At 39.5% G+C, this 19,747-nt stretch overlaps 1 protein-coding gene across 4 annotated transcripts in view; it reads left to right on the top strand.

The window, feature by feature from the left end:
• The window catches only part of FBXL4 (F-box and leucine rich repeat protein 4), an 83,949-nt gene that overhangs the window by 53,774 nt on the left and 10,428 nt on the right, over positions 1-19,747 (top strand). For 3 of the 4 annotated variants that reach the window (XM_006931899.5, XM_045057873.1, XM_011282454.4), the window contains 2 exons: positions 12,284-12,355; positions 16,382-16,694. In XM_006931899.5, the coding sequence (XP_006931961.1) occupies positions 12,284-12,355; positions 16,382-16,694 (385 nt within the window). Of the gene's footprint in view, positions 1-12,283; positions 12,356-16,381; positions 16,695-18,507; positions 19,103-19,747 lie in introns of those variants that run through there. The other variant, XM_045057874.1, reaches the window with a different exon arrangement.

The following is a 19,747-nucleotide window of genomic DNA, read 5'->3' as shown; positions in this document are numbered from 1 at the left end:
AGAGGTAATTAAGGTTATATGAGGTCATCAGGGTGGGGCCTAATCCAATATGACAGGTGTCCTTATAAGAAGAGGAGATTAGGGTACAAAGAAGCACAGAGGGAAGAGCATGTGAAAACAAGGGAAGAATATGGCCAGTTTCAAGCCAAGAAGAGAGGCTTGAGAAGAAGCTAACCCTTCTGACACCTCAATGTCAGACTTCTAGCCTTCGGAATTGTGCAAAAATAAATCTCTGTTGTTAAAACTACCTAGTGCATGGTACGTTGTTGTAGCAGCCTTAATAAACTAATGCAGTTTGTAAAGGATGGCATAACAACAACTTTTTCACATATTGCATAAAAAGTGTCTTGGAGAGAGGTCATGTGCATTTACTAAAACAATGTGGATTAGCGGTGGAAGTTTGGACCTGTTTACCTTTTCTTTGTTTGTAGAAAAAAAAATATCTGGGATGGGTGTGAGATGGGGCATGATAGTAGCTCAGTAAGAATGTCATTCTGTTGCTTAGCAGCAGACAAGAAAACCAAGTGTGTTTTTTAAAAGTTGGAGTTATAAATGGAACACCTGCATCCAGTTTTGATTGCCTCACTTCAAGAATGATAGAGCATAAATTGAAAGAATCTGAAGAAGTGAAAAAACTGATTATAGGTATTGTGGGGGACTAGTGTATGACAGTAATCCGAAAGTATGGTTCAGCAACTGTTTACTTGGCCTACTAGGCAGGGACGACAGTTTCAAGGACCCCACTGGCTTCATCTTCATCAACTAGAAGACGACAAAAGTAGTTGGTCTTTACTTCTCTTGGATATCAGCACTCTCCTTGTATTTTCTGCTTTCTGTACCAGTTCATTTTGGCAGAGTAGATTTGTAGGTAAAAATGCATCCGACCCCGTCTATTGATGAAAGCGCCTGGGCTTTCCCACTAAAGATACATAAACTGTCTTTTGAAAACCGTTTGGCTTGATTTAATGACATGAATTTGCTTCTTGACACAGAGATAATGGTGGCCTCCTTACTGCATTCTTACTTGACTTAAAGAGCACATTTTTTATACTGGTAAGTAGAAGCAGGGATGGCCTTTCCTTTAATGGAACCAGTGCAGCTAATAAACTCAAATGAAAGGGATGGCCTCTCACTTAACAGAGTCAGTGTAGACAACCAAGACCAAGAGGAGAAACTGAAATAGAAAAAACCTATGCTGGTCATGTAAATTGACTAATGCAGGGCACCATTAGCTAACTGCCACCTAAAATGCAGTCCACTTCAGACAGATTAATTTGGCTAGATAACACATAAAACAAAAAGATTAATAATTACTTTGTTCTTAAATAGCTTAAAAGTTAAGATTTTTAATAACTTCTATATAACTTAACTATCATATACTAAAGTTAACAATTTTTAAAGCCTTTAATATATGTCTCCAGGCAAGAATATATCTATACTTTTCTTTATCCTGATAGGCTTTATAGAAGTTCCAGTGGGAATATGAGGCTTTTGGTGGGGTTGAGTATATGTGGCCTGAGAGAATAGGCTGCGGTTCATTCAGGGTCAAGAAGCCTAACTTGTCCGTGCAGTGAGGTGGGATATAGAGAGAGTGTCATCTCTTGGGGGTCAGACTTGTTATCATCCACCAGTAAACCGGGTAGAAGAAATCTACCTGGAAAGGACATCATTCATTAGAGATAGCTGATCAGCATATTCTCTCACTGTTGGCATGCCACTAGGGAAACTATAGTTACAAGACTTACTTGGTGAATTTAGAATGAGAACACTGAGAATTAGTTATGTGACTTAAATGATTAAAGGCATCAGCACAGAACAGGTTGACACTTTCATCTCAACAGGAAGGAAAGAAGATAAATAAAGTCTTTGCACTAGACACTCTCTTTAGACGAACAGTGTCAACCAGCATATGCCTCAGACTCCTCTTACATGCTTCTTTGACAGTCCTGCCCTTCTACCCCTCTGATTGAAACATTCTTTTTTTATATACTCAGTAAGGTTACTGTCGAGTCCAGCTGGTGTGGAAACTTCCCTGACTTTGTGACTGTAGATATCTGCCATCACCCATTATGGATTGATATGGAAATTGATCAGCCTAGTCATCTGTGAGCAAAGATGCATTCAACTGTATGATTATAGGAGAGATCCACTACAATAGTAAAATGGTTCTGAAATGAGACTACAGAGCAAGGCAAACGTGTGTGGTTTAGTCTTAGATTTTGTTCTGTGACACAGATGGGCTTTTGGAATTTAAATTATTTGAACCTTATTTTGAAACTTGTACCATATAGCCAAATTTCTGAGTCTTTGGTCTAGGGTAGCTTTAACTCTAGTTAGTTTTAGAAAGCTTTCCTTTTTTTCCTCGAAGGAAGGTGTAAGAGCTTTATTAATTTATGTCATTTATGGTCTTTAACCTTTTCTTTTTAGAAATCGATGAGAAGTCTAACTTTTCCACCACAATGTTGATCTTAAAGTTTAAGGTATAAAAGACAAAATTATTTTCAAGTTGTGATTATGTATCATTGTATAACCTATACTGTATTGTATATTTGGACTGTATAAAAGAGAACAATTTGCAGTAGATGGTTTATAGCAAATCTCTATAAAGTAATTGAACTGAAATACTCTGGAACGATGATTGTTTCTGCATATAGTTAGTTTCAAGTGCTTTAAATAGTTCTCAAAATGCTTCAACTTTGATTCCATATTCCCCTTCCTCAAATTTATTAAGATTGGGATACTGGGGCAAAAAAAAAAATAAATAAATTGAAGAAAGATTCATATATACAGTGTATACTTTTTTTTTTAAAGTAACGTCCATGCCCAATGTGGGGCTTGAACTCATGACCCAGAGTTCAAGGCTCACATGCTCTACTGAGTCAGCCAGTCAGTCACCCATACATACATGTGTATTTTAAATTCTACTAATTGATTGTGTTCTTTGGATTTCTTTGGTGATATTTGTTATGCAAATTTACGAATACTCATGCAGGGAATATACTTGTATAAAATCCCATCTCATTACTCTGTTGTGTTTGAAATATATCACGGTCAGTGAATGTACATTTGTTTGTGATCAGGTGATGTCACTAGTCTCTATATTTTAGCTAATATATATCTGTAATACATAAACTTATTTTAATGTTGCTTCACTTTTTTTTTTAATGTTCATTCACTTTTGAGATAGAGCACGAGTAGGGGAGAGGCAGAGAGGGAGACGGAGACACAGAATCCGAAGCAGGCTCCAGGCTCTGAGCTGTCAGCACAGAGCCCGATGCAGGGCTTGATCCCACAGACCACAAGATCATGTCCTGAGAGGAAGTCAGATGCTTAATCGACTGAGCCATCCAAGTGTCCCTATAATGTTCCTTTAGAATGCTTTCTAGGAGTCATTTTCTTAGAGTTAGAGAATACTGATTTGGAATCCTATCTTCCTATAGTAAGAGTGTTATAATTAAGGATTAAATTCTTTACTGAAGATAAGCAACAGTTAATTTTAACTGAGCAACAAAGGCCATAAACTAGTTATAACAACTATAAACCTGTATTAATGTAAAGTGGTAAACACAGTACTGCAAACATTGATTAACCAATGTCTCACTGTATTATGAAATGTACACGGTATGCATAAGTAGAACTCTACTAAGCCATAAACCTGGACTGTCTAAAACTTATATGGGAGTATAATAAACATCAGTTACCATCTTACTAAGTATTTTTGCTTAGTACTTTCAAAGTCTGGAGGATAGAAGGTTATGTAGTGTATGGGTAGCATTTCTTAAAAAAAATGTGAATGAAAATTTGAATTTCCTTCTTTTACCTCTTACTAAATTTCCTTATAGCAAGGAGAGGCATTAATAATAATTCTCTGTGACTAATAGTTATCTGTTGGGTTTTGGAGCTTTTGAACAGGGTTAGTAGGTAGATTATAGGTGGAATGCAAAGGGATTCTTTTTTTAGGAACATATATTCTACTACTAGATGCCAGCATTCACTTAGGGTATGTTTTGATAATTCTGTAGGAGAAATTAACATGGATCTAGTCACTCCTTAGTGGATTCCTTTCCATGGCAATTTAAATAAGGTTGGCCTTTGTTTAAAAATGACAAACTCATTTGAAAACGCATCTCCTGCCTTGCATTATTAAAGCTGATAACTATTTAAATAAATTGTATTTTGATTTTATAGAGCTACTCTTGTGTTCCTATTGAATTTTACTGAACTAACCAGAATTTGTGGACTTTAGGACCTAATAGATATCTTAAGTCTTAAATCAGAGGTTCATACGATTTTTTCACTTTTTTATTTCTGAATGCCTTTTTCGCGGCATACTTGCTAATGTAGCCTTAATCCATCCACTTGTGTGTTCTAGAAGCGCAAGTACTCAGTGTGATAGAATTGTTCTCTTAAGTAGGGGTGGGCAGACTTTTTCTGTGAAGGCCCAGATAGTAAATGTGTTAGGCCTTGCAGGTCATATGTGTAAGTGTCGATGCATTCAACCTGCTGTTGTAGTGTAAAAATAGCCTTAGGCAATACATAAATGATAGGGTGTGTCATTGTTCCAGTAAAACTTTATTTACAGAAGCAGGCAGTGGGCTGGATTTGGCGTTGGGGCAGTAGTTTGTCAACTCCTGCTCTAAGTCATTGAGTTTGTGGTCTCTCCCAAATCAGGCCCTTTTATATTTGGAAACAAAGAATTTCTTCTCTTTGCTTCATCATCAATAGCAGAACTTTAATTCTGAATACTAACAGCATAGAGAGAGAATATCCTAAACATTTTCTAGGAGGAAATTGGTTAAATGGATTTAGAGAGACTACAAACTATTGTTGTGTTTTCTAAACCTGGGTACTCCCACAGTCTCCGGCTTCTCATGAGCTCTGCTGGAGAAAGTCATGGAACTGTAAACTTGTGCTTGTTCACCTCAGTGCTTCCTGCCGGCCCTTTTATTGATCTCTGTTGACTCCTTGTTATATTCCTCACAGCATCTCTTCCTAGGCCATCCTTGTTCCCCCTAGCCATCACCTCCATCCCCTCGTGTGGTGGTCTCAGCATGTCTCACAGCTCTTACTTAGCAAAGATGTGTGATGTCATTCAACATTAATCTTTTATCCTATATTAGCTCCTTCTTTAAGGTGGGAATGAAAATAATAGTTCTGTCTACCATTAAATGAATTTTTAATTCCCAATTTAATGTGCAGACTGTAAGTTATTGTACAATATTTGCATAAGTATAGTATGCCATGAATTCCTCTTCCACGGCTTGTAATTCCTCTAGAATGCATCTACCTTTACACAAGATGTTTCTTAGTTACGTAATTATGAGAATTTGAATTCAGAAGTGTATTGTCTGTGCCTCAAAATTATAATTGGTAAGCTAGGCAGTAAGGAATACGCGTGGCTCCTCAAAGGAATAGTCAAGACAGATTAATACGGCGTTCTTGGCAATACATTTTTTTGTCTTACTCTTACCTTTAATTAGAAGAACTGATTTAACAGGAGTTCATCTCTTGATAAAAGAGAATCTTACTGTCCCAACACGGGGGTAGTCAGAGTCAGGAGACTGTGTTACGTGACTGTCCAAGCCACCCCAGGGGTTGGATGGAAATCTTAGAGAAAGGAGGGATTTGGGCCTGGGCACATACAACAAAAAGTATATAGTGATCTGGCATTGGCTGTACCTCATTGTCAGAACTGAGCCAAGCCTCTCCTGGTTCTGCAGTATCTCCGGTACCACTGCAGAGCAGGACCACTGCACTTTCAGTAGAAGTCCTGGTTCTGGGGACACCTGGGTGGCTCAGTGGGATGAGTATCTGACTCTTGATTTCAGCTCAGGTCATGATCCCAGGGTCATGGGATCGAGCCCTGCGTCAGGCTCTGCTCTGAGCATGGAGCAGCCCCTCTCTCCTGCTCATGCTCACTCACTGTCTCTCTCTCCCTCTAAAAAAAGGAAAAAAAAGGAAAAGTCCTGGTTCCAGACGGAGGCAGTCTGCAAGACCATTAGACAGGGAAGAATACAAAGAGTGAAGTCAGGGGATGGGAGTTCAAAGAAGTAAATGAAAGCATCCTTTAAAATGGAACAAGAAATTATGGAACATAGAGTGAAACAGCAAGAGCAAGTAGTTGTGGTAAAGAGCTAGTTAGAAATCTAGGAAATAAATGATAGTCATTATAATAAAAAATTGATTAAGTTCTAAATTGGACACAAAGATATTGCTAAATTAGAAAGGTTTGAGGAATGCACTTAAACTTGTAAAAGCTTTGGATGTCAGCACTATTATATGTAGTTTGTATGCATTAAATATATATATGTATATACACACACACACGCATATACACACACATACACATACATAACGTACATGCACACATACACCTCACTTAATCCTCATAGTAATCCTTTTCATTGCCGTAATAAATATATACTGTGTCTACTCTATGTGCTAGTCACTGTATTATTTATTGTTATCTATAGGCTGCCCCAAAACTGAGTGGCTTGGAAAGGCTGACATTCATCATCTAACATAACTTCTCAGGAATCTGGGAGCTGTTTGGCTGGATAGTTTGGGCTCAGGGTGTCCAACAAGGTTGCACTCATCTCAGAGCTTAACTGCAGCTGGAAGACCAGCTTCCAAACTCACACCCATGGCTATTAGCAGACTTCCTCTTTAGCTGTTGGCCAGAGACCTCTGTTTCCATAGGGCTCATGAGTGTCCTTCTGACATGGCAGCTGGCTTTTCCTGACTGAGAGATGGGGGGAACCAAGAGGAGCAATAGCCTTTTATAACAGTATTAGGGTTCTCCAAAGACATAGAAATAAGAGGGTGTGTGTGTGTGTGTGTGTGTGTGTGTGTGTGTGTGTGTAGCTTTATTCTAAGGAACTGGCCTACATGATTATGGAGGCTGGCAAGTCAAAAAGCCCACAGGATAAGTCAGCAAGCTGGAGACTCAGAGAGCCAATGGTGTAGTTCAGTCCAAGTTCAATGGCCTGAAAACCAGGAGAGCCAGTGTTTCTGGTCTGAAGGCTGGCAGACTTGAGACCCAGGAAGAGTCCATGTTTCAGTTTCAGTCTGAAGTCAGAAATAAGCTGATGTCCCAGGTTGAAGGATACCAGGCAGGAAGAATTCTCTCAACTTGGAGGAGAGTCAGCTTTTTGTTCTGTTCTGATCTTTGACGGTGAGATGAGGCCCATCCACATTAGGGAGTAACCTGCTTTCAGTCTGCTGATTTATCTGTAGATGAATGTTCATCTCATTCAAAAACTCTCTCTCAGAAACACCCAGAATAATGTTTGACCAAATATCTGGGCACCCTGTGGCCCAGGCACATTGACACATAAATTAATCATCACAATAACCTAACATACCATCACTCTGCTATGTTCTTTTTGTTAGAAACAAATCACTAGATCCAGCCCCCACTCAAAGGGAGAGGAACTAAGTAAGCTCCATCTCTGAAAGGAAGGAGTATAGAATAAACTGTGAACATACTTTTTAAGCTACTCTGGGCACTGGTTCTTGGGAGACTCCAATGTTTATGTAATAGGAGTTCCAGAAGAAAAGAAACCAGACCAAATGATAGAGAAGCAATATTTGAAAAAAAGGATTGTTAAGAATCTTCATCTTTCTTTCTTTCTTTCTTTTTAATATTTATTTATTTTTGAGAGAGCATGAGTGGGGGAGGGGCAGAGAGAGAGAAGGAGACACAGAATCTGAAGCAGGCTACACTGCAGTCTCTGAGCAAGCTGTCAGCACAGAGCCTGATGTGGGACTCGAACCCACAAACTGTGAGATCATGACCTGAGCCAAAGTCGGATGCTCAACCGACTGAGCTACCCAAGCGCCCCAGAATCTTCATCTTTCATGATGACAGTTGGAGGTCTTCCAGTCAAATGTTCACTCAGGATACCAAACAGAATAAGTGAAAATAAATCTTTGGACACATTGTGATGAAATTGCAGAATATGAGATAAATGGATAAGAGCCCCCAGAGAGAAAAAATATATTACTTACAGAGGAAGACAATTAGACTGCCTAAAGTTTTAAGCCTGGCTAAATTTTCACTCAGGACGGAGCGAAAATTAAAGACTAACTATATGGTATTTAACTTTCTGTGACTCAGATTCCTAATTTATAAATGAGAATAACAGTATCTACCTTATAGGTTATTATCTGCTGTGTTTACTGATATATCCCAAGTGTAAACAGTGCCTAACACAGAGTAGACATTCAATAAATATTTATTAAACAAGTGTGTAGGGTTGTTGTGAGGACTAAACAATGTATATAATTTACAGCAGTACCTGACATGTTGGTAACTACTCTATAAATATGTGTTGTTAAGGTTTTACCACTCACAGACACTCGCTAAAAGAACTCTTAAAAATATTCTTCAACAAGAAGAAAAATTCAGTGAGAAGGTATCAGATATAATAGACAGTTAATGACACAGAAATTGATAAAATGCCAGTAAAGTAAATACAGTTGACCCTTGAAGAACTTGGGTTTAAACTGCATGGGTCTACTTATGTGCAGATTTTTTTTCCAATAAATGTAGTTCAGTACTGTACGTGTATTTTCTCGTCCTTATGATTTTCTTAAATTTTTTTTAATGTTCATTTTTGAGAGAGACAGAGACAGAGCTTGAGCGGGGGAGGGGCAGAGAGAGAGGGAGACACAGAATCGGAAACAGGCTCCAGGCTGAGCTGTCAGCACAGATCCCAACATGGGGCTCGTGAGATCATGATCTGAGCCGAAGTCGGACGCCCAACTGACTGAGCCACCCAGGCGCCCTGACATCCTTATGATTTTCTTAATGACACTTTACTATCTGTAGCTTTACTGTAAAAATACAGTATATAATACACACAACATACAAAATTTGTGTTAATTAACTATTTATGTTACTGGTAAGGCTTCCCGTCAACAGTAGGCTAGTAGTAGTTAGGATACAGGGGGTCAAAAATTATACCTGCAGAGTTTTCACTGTGCAGAGGTCAGCATCCCTAACCCTGATGTTGTTCAGGGACCAACTGTATTGACCATGGGGTAAGAAAGAGAAAAACTAATCTTTTTGTATTACTTTTAAAAAGGTAAACTAAAATCCTCAAGGTGTTTCTAAAATTCATATCAAAGAGCAAAGGATCAAGAACAGCTAAGAGTTTTGAAGAATGAGGAAAAGGTGTTTGCCTTACCACATATATAGACTCATTCCAGATTATAATAGGAAAGACTGAAGTGTTGGTACAGGGGAAGGGCAAATAGACAAGTGAAACAAAATACCCAGAAATAGACTCTTACACATATGGAAACTTGAAATATAACAGAAGACACCGCAAATAAGTGGATAAGGTAGAACCTTCAATAAATTGAACCAGGACAACTGGTTATTCTTAAGGAAAAAATGAAATTTGATATGCTCTCATGTATAAAAATCAGTTACCACCGGGTTAAAAACCAGTGTAAAAAAGAAAAACTTTAATGGTGTCATTTAAAAAAAAAAAAGAAGAAAAAAAGAATATTCTCCCTAGGGTAAAGAGGGACCTTTTGGAGAAGACAACAGAATACAAACATAAAGGAAAGATTGATGTGACTATATTAAAACTTGAAGCTTCATGTCGCAGAAGATTCTATAAATAAAGCAAAAGACAAGTGTTAGATTTAGAGAAGATATTTGTAATGGATAAAACTGACAATGATTGGTATCCAGCATGGAAAAGAATTCCTACAAGTCAGGAAGGAAGAAACAATCTAATGGAAATGATCAGTAAAGGATATGATTAAGCAGTGTATGGAGCAGGAGATATGAGTGGCCCATAAACATATGAGAAGATCTTCAATCTCACTAGTAATCATACTAATAAATATTCTAACATTCCATGCTCATCAGATAGGCAGACATTAAAAAGGATGAAAAGATTATATGTTGGCAAAGATGTGGGGACCCAGCGCTCTTGCATTGCTAGTGGACACGTCAATTGATGCAGGCACTCAGGAGAGCTGTTTTGCAAAATCTGATAAAGTTTAAGCATACCTAAACACCTAGAAATTCTTCCTCTGGCATGTGCTCTAGAGAAATACTCTTCTATAAAATGCACAAGGAAGCACATATAAGAATGGTTATTTTAACATTCTTTGTTATGGTAAAAGTTATAAACAAACTAAATATTCACCAAATGGGAATATATGTTGCATAATGTAATAATATATACTACAGTTAACAGGTCAGTGAGCTAAAGCTGTGAGTGTCAACACGGACAAATTTCTCACAAACATTGTCGAGGAAGATGCAAAAGTATGTGCACATTTATATAAAACCCCTGTTTTTATATAAAATCTCCCTGCAGAGGGAAAGAGAGAGAGAGAGAGACAGACAGACAGACAGACTGAGAATCTTAAGCAAGCTCAGTGCCCAGAGCAGAGCCTGACATGGGGCTCAGTCTCATGACCATGAGATCATGACCTGAGCTGAAAGCAAGAGTCAAACCCTCAACCAACTGAGCCACCCAAGTGCCCCAAATTATATAATTTTCAAGCATGTTTTTAAGCACTGAGTGATGATAAAGGTTACCTCTAAGGAAATATATAAATGGATGGAGGGATTCACAAATAAATAAGGATAAGCAAAGCAGTACGCTAAGATTTGATAAATCTGAGTTGCAGCTACCTGGGTATTCATTTCATTGGATTCTGTACTTGTTCATATACCTGAGGTTTGCCATTGTAAATAGTTTAAAAATAAATTATCAGCAAGTTCTTGAATGGAGTGTGCATATAGGGGTGGGGGAAGGGGAGCCATTTATAATTTTGAATTGACAAGAATATATGGAATTCTCTATAAAAGTTCTCTAATATGTCCTGGATCTTGCTCATGGGAAAGTCTTATCAAGCAACCTTGTCATAAGGATCTGGTATTTTAATAAAAACAAACCTGTTGTCATTTTCCTATCTGTTAGTAAGTTAAAATAGCTAAGTATTATGGAGAAGCAGAAAATTAATTTATCTTGATAGATCTCTTCTAATGTCAACATTCTGAGAGTTAGATGGGATTGTCTTATAAATGTGATAAGTTGTGTTGAAACTTAGGTATAAAGTCATAAAATGAATATAAACTTTTTTTTAAATTTTGCTTAAAGAAATGCCCAACAGTGAAGCAATTAGTCTTAAGTCTAGTTTTGTTCTAGGATCTCTTGTAACTATTATTTTATTTTTGCCTTAACTAAGTTTATTTTATCTGATATAGTTCATTATTTTCTCTGGGAAAATCTTACCTGGGTTCGAACTAATGTTTTGTATCGTCATCGACACATTCTTTGTCCTTTCTCCAGCTAATACTGTTCAGGTTTTGAACGCTTGGAGCAGATTAAACAAGTTGTACAGTGTCATCGTCATTTTTTTTAGATACGATTTAGTTGAAATGTTTAGAAAGAAATTTTACCATATTAGTTTGAGTAGTTTTTTGTCCTAATAGAAAAAAGAAAACTAGAAATGTGAATGTTTTGCTGCTTTTTTTTTTTTTGGTAATTTTTCATGGCAGGCATTTCATCAAATGAAGTTATGACTAGAGATATTTTAGGTACCATGATTGTGTAGCAGTCCAGCATATCTTTGGGTTTCTTCAGTGGTGAGACCGTTTTCATTGCACAGAGTAGATGGGCTTAAATGGCAGGAACATGACTAGAAAGTGCACGTTATATATGTTTCAGTCAGCATGTTGCTAGTGACAGGTGCTCAATGGTTGTTGGTATCCTTGTCAGCAAAGAGAATCCTTTGACATTAACGTCACCAGCTCAATCCTGATTTGGGGTGACTCTATTGGCAGCTCCATCAGGCGGCAGCTGATCAGTGAATGTCAGAGCTGCCGCTGTTCTTCAAAGTGTCACCAGGCCTCTCTGGGTTTTTGTTTTCTTACTTTTTTTTTTCTTTTTTTTGAGGGAGGGGTTGTTAAGCTTGTCTTGCTGTTCAGTCTTAACCAGACTTTCAAATTGCTTACCTTTGGGAGATGAGCTGAGAGGTCACAGGGAATATAGGTGTCTGTGGGGCCCACGAAACCATCTACGAGGTGGCGACTTACATGGAAACTAGTAATGATTACCTTGACTTCAAGCCAATCAATGGTGGGAGCACCTGGGGACTCATTAAATGGCATTTGTGGTGTCTGTAACCTCGGGTTTGAGCTCTATTTCAAGAAAAGCGGTGACAGCCTTTAATGTCTAATTGACCTCTCCTCTTTGTTTCACTTTCTTTCGCTTTCCATATTTGCTGCCAATGTGGTCCCCGATGGCAGCAAACAGCACTGCTCAGCATTTTGAACTTCTGTTCAGAGCTTCAGCACCTTAGTTTGGGCAGTTGTGTAATGGTAAGTATTTGAAAATTCTTTACCTATACTCCATCGCTTGTTCTCTTTTTCTTCCCATGGGTGAATTTTATCCTGACCCAGCCACTCCACACTCACCCACGGCTTTTCAGATTTACGGCGAACTACCGTGTACCCTACTTTCAAACATTTTTCTTAAATTCGAGAGGATGTCTTTGAAACATCAACATGATTTATCCAGGAGAGCAAGGAAGGTAATGTGTTGTGGTAAAAAGAGTTTGGTTCTGCCTCGAGCCAGACAAGCTTCAGACAAGCTATGTACCTCTCTGGATTTTTTTTTTTTTTTTTTTTTTTACAAAATAAGATATCAGTCATACCCAAATGCTGGTAGTTCAGTATGTTTGTCACAAAGCTAATTTTAGTTTTTAAGTTCTGAAATTATTTCCTGGAAATGTTGCTGATAGTAGGTAGGTTTATCTTTGTTTGTTTGTTTTGCTGTTGCTGTTGTTTTTGGTGTGTGTTTGTTTTACTGTCCTTACTGGTTAAGGTAAATGGACACCCTATGTTAGAACTCAAATTTTTTTGAAATGTTACTGGTCCATTAAATCCAAATGCCTAGGGACTGTTGAACTAGGTAATCTTTAAAGTCCTTCCAGATTTAAAATTTTAGCTTTATGGTGCCATTGAAAGAGTTCATGGGATGAGTTAAATTCTTTTCATCTAAATTATGTGGCTTATAAGTAATACTGAGACTCCAGGGACAGGAGAACTCTTGGTATTTGTATGTGCCTGTGTGTGTGCATACATGTACGCACACTCAGAGGAAATGCATCTCCCAATATAACTGACTGTAGGGCAATCCATCCCTCTTTTCTTTCTTACCTTCCCCTCGCAAAACAGATTCAGGAGATCCCAAACCATTCCGATTTTTTTTGTTTTGTTTTTAATTTTTTTTAATGTTTATTTATTTTTGAGGGAGAGACAGACAGAGCACGAGCGGGGGAGGAGCAGAGAGAGGGAGACACAGAATCCAAAACAGGCTCCAGGCTCTGAGCTGTCAGCACAGAACCTGACGTGGGGCTTGAACTCACAAACCATGAGATCATGACCTGAGCCGAAGCTGGATGCTTAACCAACTGAGCCACCCGGGTGCCCCCCCCAAACCATTCCAATTTTGTATCCACTTACTAGGAAGACCTGAATAAGCAGGATGGTTGCAAGGTCAGAGAAGTTCTCCTGGCGTCCTAAGCTTGGATTCAACCTAAAAGAAATTCCATGTGAACACCTTTTAGAGTTTAATGATGGCTTCTGAGATGCTCCAAGATTTGGCAATGTAGGCTAGAGAGACCTGTTACGACCACTTGTTTATCTCCATATCCCCATATAAAAACCATCCTGGTGGTTAGGCCTGATTAAACCACCAGGTGTGGGCTCAGACCAACCCCGGTCTTTAGAAACAATCTTGGGAGCCCATTAACTCAGCATTAGACTTTCCTTACTTTTGATCAAATTCTTATCTTCGTTAGCCATTTCATGGCTTCTGTTGGGTCCCTCTGATGACTTTTCTGGATGGGCCCAGTTATATTTGATGGGACTTTCTGTGATGACAGACCAGCCAGTTACTGCCGCTTGGTAATTGCTAGCTCGCCCTCTTTAGATTGGTAAGGCCACTGTTTAACCTTGGCCGGAGGTACCTTTTTCTGCCTGTTACTTACCTCCCTTTAAACTGGAACATCTTCTAGAAAAGCAGGACTCTGGTCACACATACTTGAGATTTGGAATCACATATATGTTTGTAGTTGAAATTAGTATGTTTTAAGTCAACATTTTCAAGTTGACTCATGCAACATTAGTCCTAAAAGATATTCAATTAAGAAAAGATGTGTATTGGGGGGCAGTGAGGTAGGGATTCCTGATTAAGATTAGGAAATCATGCTACCCTGCCTTCCTCCTAGAGTTTTCAACGGTATATCCTACAACAAAGAAACTGTGTGCCTTTGTGTATGCCAGTGTTTTGCAGCTTTACCTGACTCCTGAACCCATTTTCTCCTTGTCCTTCTGTTAATATATGATATACTGTAAGAAATGCTACTTAAGATGAGTAGGCTATTTTTAAATTAAAGTGTGTAGTTGCCAGTAAACTATTGTTGCTTTTGATATTTGTTTGTCAGGAAATTAAGTTTTAAGGACTTGACATTGACGTTCAGAAATATTCGTGATATTGCTGGTACTATTATTTACATGGTGGAAACGTTCCACGCTTGTCATAGAAATACTGTTCCCATCTCACAGCAGGTCCAGGGTTCACCAGAACAGTAACACAGACAGATCTTTGTTGATATTTTAATACCATATTTATTTCAGCTTCTTTTCTATCAGTTGACCAAAAGGCAGGATGATTCGTTTGATTTTATTTTTGACTATCAAAACAATAGCAAGTGAGCATCACGAGTGTTGGAAAGCTTGACAATTCTTTGTAAAGGAGTTGATTGGCTGCACTAATTTGCAGAGTTAAACTGTATTTGGGTACACTCACTTAAGTAGTTGTATTCCCCTCAAATCGTTTCTCATGGTCTTCTGCTTGATTCTACCATAACAGTTCCTGAAGACCGTAGAAATCCCCATGACTTCATCTAAGCCATCAGCCCTTAGTTCTGACTCAAAATATAGCTCTATAGCTCCAAATGTGTCCATTTCTCGTTTCACTGCTTGCAAACTCATTGCAAGCCCCTGCCTCTCTCCACTAACCTAATGCAGGCCTCTTTGCTGGGCTTCCTCCCTCCAGTCTTACCGACCATAGACCATCCTCCACACAGAAACCAGAGGGGGGTTTTGTTTTTGTTTTAGTGTAAGTTGTATTTGTTTCAAACCCTCCATTGATTTCCTTGGTACTTAAAATAAAAATCCAAACTCTTTCATGGCATAACAGCCTGGCCCCTGCATATCTCTCTGCCCTCATGGCCTCTCTCCTCACTCCCCTTGGGCCATACCTGATCCTACTTCTGTTCCCTGAATACACCAGGTTCATTCCTGGAAATCCCAATAATCACCCCTCTCTCCCCTGCTCCCTTCCTCCACCGCATGTGACCCTCTGCACACCTGGCAGTCTGATCACCCTATTTCATTATTCTAACACCACTGACCACTCACTGGATTTATTTTGCTCGTTTGTTTGTCTTTCCCAAAAATGTGAACAAAGTCTTTGTTTTGGGGTTCACTGTTGTTCCTGGCCTCTGGAGCGGTCCTGGCACATGGTAGTTGAAGATATGAATAAACAAATGAACACAAGGAAATGATACCTGGAAGTGTTAGCTATTTTGTTCCTTTTTACTTCTGGTGATAATTTTGATACCTGTTTAAAAAATAATCAAATCAAACTCTAAAGAAACCTGTTCAGAAAAACATTATTAAAGCATATAAAGCCCATGAACTGAAATGTTTAATCCCTGTTTAGTAGAGAATTATCTTGTGATCATGAAGTAAATCGTCGGACACTTCCAGTAACTGAGACAGCATATCACAATCTAAATTATTTTTGTGTTGTATGTTCAGTCCCTAAAGGCCTCATTTAACCCCAAACTAGTATCATTATTAGGACTCTCAACATATTCACATACCATTTTAGAGTGTGGTGAAGTGCCCACCTCTATCAGGGGGCTCTTACATACCTACCACAGTTGATGAATTATATATAAAATAGAAGAAACGAGGCCCTGTGAACCGAACGAGTAGCAGCAGCAAGGTCAAAATGGAAGGCGTGCAAGAACAACACAAAATCCTCAAATTCTTTGTGAGGGACTGAAGATTTCATACTGCTCTGGGATTTAATTCATGAAGCCCTCTGTCTAGAGTTCTGTTAGGTGGATTTTTAAGTAAGCGATTATTCTTGCTGTTTTAGGAAACAGTGGCAGATCTGTGAGATGAGTGGGTAGATCTATATTAACAAGAATGTGAGTCTGTTTACATGGAAGCAAACAATAGGAGATGATTATGAATGTTTTAACTTGCTCTATGCAGTCTGTATTTCTGAGCATAATATATAAGAGACTGGAATGATTTGATTTCCAGATTGAAGACTATGATGTGATAGCCAGCATGATAGGAGCCAAGTGTAAAAAACTCCGAACTCTGGATCTGTGGAGGTGTAAGAATATTACTGAGAACGGGATAGCAGAACTGGCTTCTGGCTGTCCGCTTCTGGAGGAACTCGACCTTGGCTGGTGCCCTACACTGCAGAGCAGCACCGGGTGTTTCGCCAGACTGGCACGCCAGCTCCCAAACTTGCAAAAACTCTTTCTTACAGCTAACAGATCTGTGTGTGACACAGACATTGAAGAACTGGCATGTAATTGCACCCGATTACGGCAACTGGACATACTAGGTAAGGATACGGTATATATTTGTTTTATTTTTTATTTTTGCTTTTTTTTTTTAAGATTTTTTTTTTTTTATTTCTGGGAGAGCGCAAGTGGGGGAGGGGCAAAGAGAGGGAGACAGAGGATCCAAACCAGGTTCTGTGCTGACAGGCTGACCGCAGTAAGCCCGATGCAGGGCTCAAACTCATGAACCGCAATATCATGACTTGAGCCGAAGTGGGATGCTCAACTGCCAGAGCCGCCAAGGTGCCCCATGTATAAGCTCATTTTAAAGCCTTGATGTGAAAGCCAATCTCAGACTTTTTGCAAGGGGGGAAAAAAACTTAGGTACAATAAAATTTTGTCCTGATAAGCCTGCTTGGTTTGAAGAAGTGCAAGATAGGCCAGTTGATACAGAGAGTGATTATATCTGTACTTAAGTAAAAGAGTGAGGACAATAACAGAATTTTATAGTTGAGCCTATCAGAAAGCTCTAAATAAACATTAATTCTTGGTCTAGTAAGAAGAGTGAGAATTTATATAAGCTGTGTTCTCCATTTTAAAGACAGAGAAGAAATTAATCCATTTGTATAATGAGTTATACGTGTGTGTGTGTGTGTGTGTGTGTGTGTGTGTATATATACACACACACACAAATTCTTCTTGATGTTAAACTCGTGATTAAGGAATATTGTCAAATCTTCATTTCCAATAATTCTAGATTTTAGGAGTAGTTCTACCCCAGGGCAGATGTATTGAAAATCCTTTCCAGCTCTGGGATTCCTTGTGTCCTTCTTGCAGTTTATCAGCTGGGAGCCCTGCGAGGCTTCGTTACTTCTTACTTTAGCCGGAAGTGCTGGCAGCACCATAGTTAAAATTGCCCACACAGTTGGTACTTTGTGAATTCATATAGCACTTGTACTGTGTTCTCTGGTAATCTGTTAGTGTTGGTAGGTTAGTCCATGGAGTGGACTCTATCCTTTCCTGTCTATTAAACATTCAACCACAGGGAAATGTGAAGATTTTCAGCATCTGAATTTGTGGTTTCCTTGAAAATCTCTGCACAGTCCAGGTTTATGATACATTTGTGGATGTTGCTCATATGGTTGCATATTACTTATTCAAGCTACTTTTATCAGAAACTCTTGCCTAAACATTTAGGGAGAAATTCTTGCCCGTTACAGGTACACTTTTGGCTAGATACCTCATCTGTGTTATATTTTCTTTATTCTTCATAGCTCAGGGAATTGGATATCATTGTGTTTTCATAGCAGAGGGACTAGAGACCAGCAATTAATACATGGCAGAGCCAAGGGTTCAAATGAAAGGTTTTGGGCCCCAACATAGTCAGTACTGATTTTTTATAACACCACGACTGCTTCCCTTGCTTATTTCTTTTCCTTTCTGCCTACCTACCACTTTGAATTAGTGTAGACCTTTTATAGGAGAAATATTTTGGAAAGTTTAAGAAAATGAGAGAGAATGAGGAAAGGTAGCTGAGGCCTTTAAAATTGGATCACTGATTACATTAGGCTTCACTTCAGAGGGTAGGGGCTGGCGTTGGTTAATATCTGTTTTACAGTCACCCCCCCCCCCCCCCCCCGCCCGAACCTCATACAGTAGAGATGAGGAGTAGCCAGTGTCTTAAAGAGATGCTGCAGAACTACAAAGAAGTTGGTAACGCTGATTCTCAGACAAAAGCACATTTGTGAGCACTGGGGTTGGTTTTCAGGTGGCCTAACGGCCTACAAGCATATGAATTACTTGACAGAGACATGAAAGATAAATAGGTAAGAAGTATAATGGCTTCTTTTTGAAAACATTTGTAACTTTCCCAAGCAAGAGCAAGGAAATATGGAGAGTTCCAGTCTGACATGGCAACATAGGAAGACTCTGAACTCACCTCCATGGAACACAGCAGTTTATACCTGCTTATAGAGCAGTTCCTCCTGAAAGAACTGAGGGCTGACTAAACAGCTTCTGCAAAACCATAGAATGGCAAGAGAACAGCAAGAAAAACTGAGACACAGTAACAAAGGGAACCTCCACCTCTGACAAGGCCAACAGCAGTTGGGGGGGTGGGGCGAGGGGGGGATAGTACTGAGGGACCAGGAACAGATCTCTGTCCTTGGGCACAGGATAAAAGCCTCAGTGGAGAAGAGCAACTAACACATAAAAGAGACAACAGTAGAACTCTACCAAATTGCAGAGGGACTGTGGGTTCACTCTCCAGGTCAGAGGGACTGGAGGACAACACAGTTTGTGTTCCCACCCCACCTTAAAAGCCTAGACCCCACCAGGATCTAGACACCAGCAGGTCTGGTCATCAGAGTGTACCTGTAACCTCAGCAAGACCAGAGTCCACAGCCCATGCCAGCCTTGGGGGCAGTGGCACTGGGGCATAGAAAATAAACTGGATTTTTTTGTGCGTGTGGTTTTGGTTTTGTCTTGTTTCGTTTTTGTTTTCCTTTTTTTCCCTTTTTATCCCTTTTTTTCTTTTATTTTTCTATCATCATCATCATCATCATCATCATCACCTTTCTCTAAAAGCCATGGTTTAAAAGAGCAACTAGTATATAAAGGAGTCAACTCTAGAACTCCACCAAACAGTGGGGAGAGCTGCTAGAATGCTCTCTGGGTGGGAGGAGTTTATGTACATGGTCTGCACTCTCCCTCTGCCTTGAAAGCACAGACCAGTGCACATCTGGCACCCTAACTGGCCTCCTGCCTCAGTGAACCCTGAGCCCTTAGCCCACACCAGCCCCAGCTGTCCTACCTAGGCAGCCACAAAGTCGTACACACCAGGACACCCCTGGTTAGTGCTCACTCCAGCCCCAGTCTTCACATCAAGGTGACACAGGTGCAGACATCCCAGAACACTCCAGGCGCACACCACTTGTGCTTCCAGTGACTTGCTAGGGCACCCACAGTGCAGAGTGCTTCACCATCTTTGGCTGACATCTGCCTCAGCTCCTGCCAAGGCACACCTGTGTGGAGCACCCCAGAACACTTCCACCCATGCCAACCTCAGCTCCAGCCACCCAGCCAGGGCGTCTCCATTGGACAACCTGATTTGCTC

The sequence above is a fragment of the Felis catus genome, chromosome B2 (assembly GCF_018350175.1).
Source record: "Felis catus isolate Fca126 chromosome B2, F.catus_Fca126_mat1.0, whole genome shotgun sequence".
In the NCBI taxonomy this organism is placed as follows: Eukaryota; Metazoa; Chordata; class Mammalia; order Carnivora; family Felidae; genus Felis; species Felis catus.
Note: the sequence above shows the minus strand (reverse complement) of the source record. Positions and strands in the feature narration are given on the sequence as shown.